The 6,502-nt window shown below is 37.9% G+C and overlaps 1 protein-coding gene across 1 annotated transcript; it reads right to left on the minus strand.

Annotated features, from left to right (window-relative positions):
* Positions 1-2,079: 2,079 nt before the first annotated feature.
* Positions 2,080-5,507, minus strand: LOC148895149 (lipoma-preferred partner homolog). Its single transcript, XM_089001488.1, has 3 exons — positions 5,334-5,507; positions 5,093-5,213; positions 2,080-4,117 (listed from the first exon to the last, which is right to left on the minus strand). Exons 1-3 carry the CDS (start codon positions 5,489-5,491, stop codon positions 3,989-3,991), a joined length of 408 nt encoding a protein of 135 aa, XP_088857614.1. The 5' UTR covers positions 5,492-5,507; the 3' UTR covers positions 2,080-3,988.
* Positions 5,508-6,502: the final 995 nt, after the last annotated feature.

Genomic DNA, 6,502 nt, shown 5'->3' on the forward strand with positions numbered 1-6,502 from the left:
GAACATTACAAATAAAGTGATACTTCGGCTTACGAACTTAATTGGTTCCCAGAAAGTGTGCGTCAGGCGAAAAGTGTGTATTCCAAACATTAATTTCCCATAGGAAACCATTAAAATGAGAATAATCCGTTCCCAGGTCCCCAATAAAACATTTTTTTTTTTACTAAATAAGCTTTAAAACAACACAAAATATACCTTATTTTATGTATAATAAATATGCTACTGGATTGTTATTAAAGAAATAAAATGTACAGTATAATAAAGTCGTTTTATTTACCTTTGTGATGGTCGTTAATGGCTTGATGGAATGGAGTGAACGTAACCTTCTTCTTTGACCATCTTGAGGAATGATCCCTTGTAGGTGCTTTCTCTGCGATCATTTTACATACATATATATATATATGTACATATATAATATGCGGCTAACGGAAGTGGTTATTGAATAATCACTAAAATAGCATTTAGCATGTAGCGGATTTTTAACAGTTTGTTGTTTGTTTTTTGTTGTATAAGTACAGTACTTGCTCGTTTATAGCCTTATTGGTCTGGGTGTAACTCAAAGGCCAAATGAAAAATAAAGGCACGTGTGCTAACAATAGACTAGGTAATATGCTATCAAAGGTATGTGATGAAAAAGCTAACGTGCAGATGAATAGCTTGAATGCTAACCCACATTTTTTTTTTAAGAAAGTAGTAGTATGCTGATAGGACACAAACTAGCTTGCCAAGGGCTAGCTGAAAAAGCTATCGTGCTTTCATATGAAAAGATCAGCGGCTAAATGTAACCTCACTGAAAACAAAGCTAGCCCACAATGCTAACTAAACGCCATATCTCACCTCGTGGCAACGGTTTGGTTCACGTCCCAAATATTGTAGTTTTTTTTAAAGGTTTCAAACAGGCTAGCAAACAAACAATTTTGTCTTGTTGCCACTCTACAACCCACCTGTCCTTTGTTCTGACGCCCCTTTTTCATTCACCTTTGACCCCGTCGTACCCCTTCCGTGGAATAATTCAGCCTACTAGAAAACGTTTAGGCAGGAGGGGGGGGAAAAAGTGACAGCAGAGAAATTGAGACAGTGAAGTCACGGCGTGATATTTATGCAGAAGAGGGGACAGTATGGAGGAGGGTGACGGAGGTTTGTGTTGGCCAGGGGGCGCATCCCTCATCAATTTGTTTGTAAACAACAGATTTAGGCGCACCAAAGCGAGCGGAGAGCCTCCGGCGACTTTAGCATCGCAAGCGAACGCATGAACAACGAGCTCAGCGCTTTTTGGCCTGCAGCTTGTCGAGCCAAGGAACATGAAAAAAAAAAGGGAAAATAAAAGATGACCAGGAAATAAAAATAAAACACGTGGAGAAACATGGAAAGATTCCATATTATGCCGTAGATTTGGGAGAAAAAGCTAACATGCTAACAAATATATAACAAATAATACATTTCATTTATGAGCGCCTTTCAAAACTCTCAAGGACACTTTACAGTCACAGGATATTTTTTTCTGCGGGTGAGCAGCGGTAGTCACACGCGCCTAGCGTTCACTCAACCCGGAAGTAGCATAAATAGATAGAAAGCTAGCTAGCTAATAGATAGCCAATAAATAGCTAATAAATAGCCAGCTATACAACTGGCTAGCTATCTAGAAAACGATATAACTAATAGATAGCGAGCTAGATAGCCAGTTAGCCAGCCAGAAAAAAACAAAAACTAAATAACAAATAATATATTATGCCATAGATTTTTGGAGAAAAAGCTAAAATGCTAACAAAAAAAATCTGAACATGTTCACTTTAGCAACAACAGTAGCTAACAACAGATCCTAATGATTTATAAGTGTCTCAAATAGATAGAAAGCTAGCTAGCTAGCTAATAATAATAATAATATTAAATAAATAATAGCTTAGCTAGCATGGTAAGAAAGATGTAGCTGCTAAAGTTAGCGCACCGAAATGAAAGAAAACAGAAGAAAAGAAAAGTATTGCAGAAGAACAGCTACTATGCTAACTACGATCTTATTTGAATAAGCTAACATACTAATGACCAACAACAACAAAGAAATGAGATGCTGATGTGTTTTTTTTTTATTATTATGGAAAAGGCGGGAAAAAAGCAACAAAAAAAAAATCAAACACTGCAGTGTGTTTGCGTGTCAGGAAGCCATCTTGTTTGTTTACTTTGGTCACAAAAAGGGGCAAAGGCACTTTTATTTTTCAAACAAAAAGAAAGCAAGCTAACAACACAACGGCATAAAAAAAAACATCATTTATGTGACCAATAATCGCTTTACGTCGTGCATTATGTGCGAACCATTTAGCGCTAGCGTCATACGTATGGACTAGCTTAGCATCAATGGCAGGAAATAATGAAAATATGGGAGCGTGTCGTACACTTGGACAAAAAAAAAAAAATCCCCCAAACTACAATTCTCTCTTAGATACATGTTAGCATAACGTTAGCATCTATGATCTCAAAAAAATGTCCACTATGAGTGGACTACAAAAAAATGGAGAGTGTCGTACACTTGGTAGTCAAACTACAACGCTCCCTGAGTCAGCTGTCTTTATGCTAATTCAAACATGCTCAAACTACATTCTGTTAGCTTGTCGCCTGCTTGCAATGTCTGCAGCTAGTTGCCAAATAGCCTAGCGTAGCATAATAGTGACAAAAATCGGCAAGTGATACTTACACTTTTTTGAATCAGGAAGCTCTCGTCATGCTAATTTGGGCTACTTGTAGCTTCTATCGTAACGAAAGAATGAATCATTAGCTTTTTAGCTTTGCTTCGGATAAAGGCGGGAAATGATAATTTGAGCAAAATACTGGTTGTAGCGTCAAGCGGTGGTGTACCGGCGTTGTTAGAAAGATAGCAACGGTGATGGTCTGCCATGTACACATAAAAAAAAAAATACATAACCCATACAAATTCTGATAAAGTGTCCATGCGACTGACATTAGCCAAGTAGTTGGCTAAATTTCTGATAGCACCTAAACAAAGAGAAAGTTGCATTTTTTCTGCGTAGGAAGAAAAATCGTTCATGAAAACGAAAACGAGGCTTTGTTTATGGGATTTTAGCATGATTTTGATCAGTAAAAATGATAAACAATATGTAGGAATGGTCACAAATGGAGAAAATGTTCATGCCTCTTTGCTGGTTAGCCTAATTTAGCATAAATGTAGCACGTTTGGACACAGTCGTTATCTAAGGTGATCCATGTTACCAATTTGTACGCTAAAAATATGATATCTGTAGTTTTGAAAATGCTACTAAGATACGCTACAACACTGATTAGCCTAGCTCATCGTGATATGTGGAAAATGTTGGCTAAATGTGAATCAAAAATTGATTATGCTAGCCTTAAATATGTTTTCTATCAATTTTTAGTAATCTACATTCACAGATTAGCAGTTAGCCATTTTCCTGCTAAACTAGGCTAACAGTATTCAGTGATACAGTGATGATGGAATTTTAGCATGATTTTGATCGGTAAAAATGATAAACAATATGTTGGAATGGTCACAAATGGCAAAAATGTTGATGCCTCTTTGCTGGTTAGCCTAATTTAGCATAAATGTAGCACGTTTGGACACAGTCGTTATCTAAGGTGATCCATGTTACCAATTTGTATGCAAAACATATGATATCTGTAGTTTTGAAAATGCTACTAAGATACGCTACAACACTGATTAGCCTAGCTCATCGTGAAAGGAGGGAAATGTTCAGAATCTGCTGGCTAACTGTGAATCAAAATTGATTATGCTAGCCTTAAATACGTTTTCTATCCATTTGTAATTTAATTTTTTTGTAATATACATTCACAGATTAGCAGTTAGCCATTTTTCCTGCTAAACTAGGCTAACCATATTATACAGTGAATCTAAATGTATTCATCCAAGCGAGCGAGAAAAAGCATGTGTGCTAGCAACTGGAGGAAAGAAAAAGAGCTAGCTGACCACGTAAAGAGCCGAGAACAAATATCGGTTGCCGGTTCAGAGGTCAGTGGTGGCCTTGGCGGAGAGCGCTTGGATGCGTCCCGTGTTACAGTTCTTGCACAGGACGTGTCCATCCAGAGGATAACATCCCTGGTTGTCACCCTCAGACAACAGAGAGCCGCAGTCCTGTACCCCAAACACAGACGATGTTAGCATGTTAGCACACCTTATCTTAAGATTTCGGCTACGCTAGGTGAACTGCAATATTTTTCATGAGAAAGCTCCAAAACGAAGTACGGTGATACCTTGGCTTATGAACTGAATTGGTTCCCAGACAGAGTGTGTAAGGCGAAAAGTGTGTATCCCAAAAAACAATTTCCTATAAGAAACCATTAAAATGAGAATAATCCATTCCCAGGTCCCCATAAAACATAATTTTCTACTTTCTAATTTTCTAAGTCTTAAAACTACACAAAATATACCTTATTTTTATGTATAATAAATGTGAAATGGTATTATAATTAATTAAATAAACTGTACTATATAATAAAGTCGTTATTGTGATGGTCGTTGATGGCTTGATGGAATGGAGTGGCCGTTTTCATCGGTATTAAATACTTGATGAGGAACGTAGCCTTCTTCTTTCAGGTGCTTTCTCTGCGATAATTTTACCTAGTTCCTCATCAATGTGTTCTGTTTAGATGGATTGATAGCTTTTTGCATCAAGTGTACAGATTGCTTGTGCGGATTATTTGTGGAGCCAGATTGATGGGATATTTTACCCTTGCAGTCTACACTCTGCCTTTGAACTATCAAAGTTGAAACAAGTCCACATTTCACTGTTTTCTATCCATTTTGTCACTCTCTGTCGTCTGTCTATCTCTTTAATGTTTAACCACCTCCCCTCACTGCTGAGTTCTAGACCAATCACGTGGCTTTAACCAAAGACTGGGGGCGGGGAATAGAGGACGAAAACAGTCGGCTGCCATTTTCTTGTTAGGAGAACGGGCTCGACACATCACTCATTGTGGCAGCTCCGTGTGTATCCCGAAAAATAGTTTGTATGCCAAGGTAAAATGTTCATAAATGTAACGTTTGTAAACCGAAAAGTTCGTAAGCCAAAGGGTTCGTAAACCGAGGTATCACTGTAAATGTACGTACCTCACAGCGGTAACAATGGACGTGGAAGTCTCTGTCCAGAGCCACGATGCGAACCGTTTCCTCCTGACCCGGAGCGGGCATGATGGGTTCAGAACACACGCAGCAGCGTGGCGCAAACTTCCTGTTCAGCCACAACGATAAAAACAACAAAGTTATGGCGACTTTTACTAATTATTTTACGACTAAAAATGTCCTCATTGCGGGACTATTAAATGCTAATCGTTGAGTGTGGCGTACTCACTTGTGGAAGTCGTGTATGCAATGGATGTGGTTGGAGGCGTCGACGGTGAAGGGTACGCCGTCCAGGCTACGCTTGCAGACCACGCAGGTGAAGCAATGAGGGTGGTAGGCCTTGCCCGTAGCTCTCAAGATGCGTTCCATGATGGGCTTGCTGCACATGCTGCACGTCTCCAGCGTGTTCTGCAACGACACACATGTACAACATACATATCTAAGCGCCTTTCAAAACTCTCAAGGTCACTTTACAGTCACGGGATAAGTTTTTTTATGTGGGTGAGCAGCGGCAGACATACGCGCCAGCGTTCACTCAACCCGGAAGTAACTCAAATAGATAGAAAGCTAGCTAGCTAGCCAATAGATAGCTAATAATAATAATAATAATAATAATAATAATAATAATAATAATAATAATAACACCACATTTAATTTATAAGCACCTTTCAAAACTCTCAAGGTCACTTTACAGTCACGGGATAAGTTTTTTTATGTGGGTGAGCAGCGGCAGACATACGCGCCAGCGTTCACTCAACCCGGAAGTAACTCAAATAGATAGAAAGCTAGCTAGCTAGCCAATAGATAGCTAATAATAATAATCGTCATCATAATCATCATCATCATCATCACCATCATAACAATAACAATAATAATAATAATTATTATTATTATAATAATAATCATCATCATAACAATAACAATAACAATACTTTTCATTGATAAGCGCGTTTCAAAACTCTCAAGGTCACTTTACAGTCACAGGATAAGTTTTTTATGTGCGTGAGCAGCGGCAGTCACACGCGCCAGCGTTCACTCAACCCGGAAGTAACTCAAATAGATAGAAAGCTAGCTAGCTAGCCAATAGATAGCTAATAATAATAATAATAATAATAATAATAATAATAATAACACATTTAATTTATAAGCACTTTTACCTTTCAAAACTCTCAAGGTTACAGTTACAGGATACGTTTTTTATGTGTGACTTTTTTTTAAATGGATTTTTGTAAAAAATAAAAGTCATTAAGGTGCCAACATTTCAAAATAAAATAATCATCATCACAAATTTTTGGGAATAAAATTTTGGACGCTTCATCACCCACCAACAACAAAAGCAGGTGAGCTGGCAACATTATGAAGTGATTTTCAAAATAAAACACCGCCATAATTATTATT

Source organism: Hippocampus bargibanti, linkage group LG07, assembly GCF_051943395.1.
Source record: "Hippocampus bargibanti isolate YZ-2025 linkage group LG07, ASM5194339v1, whole genome shotgun sequence".
NCBI classification, from domain to species: domain Eukaryota; kingdom Metazoa; phylum Chordata; class Actinopteri; order Syngnathiformes; family Syngnathidae; genus Hippocampus; species Hippocampus bargibanti.

What these genes read in the sequence shown, in the direction of transcription:
- LOC148895149 (XM_089001488.1), bottom strand. Translation starts at nt 5,491, where the DNA reads ATGTGCAGCAAGCCCATCATGGAACGCATCTTGAGAGCTACGGGCAAG. An exon ending in TGCATACACGACTTCCACAA is followed by an intron (nt 5,214 to 5,333) that starts GTGAGTACGCCA and finishes GTGGCTGAACAG; the next exon opens with GAAGTTTGCGCCACGCTGCT. An exon ending in TCCATTGTTACCGCTGTGAG is followed by an intron (nt 4,118 to 5,092) that starts GTACGTACATTT and finishes TTTGGGGTACAG; the next exon opens with GACTGCGGCTCTCTGTTGTC.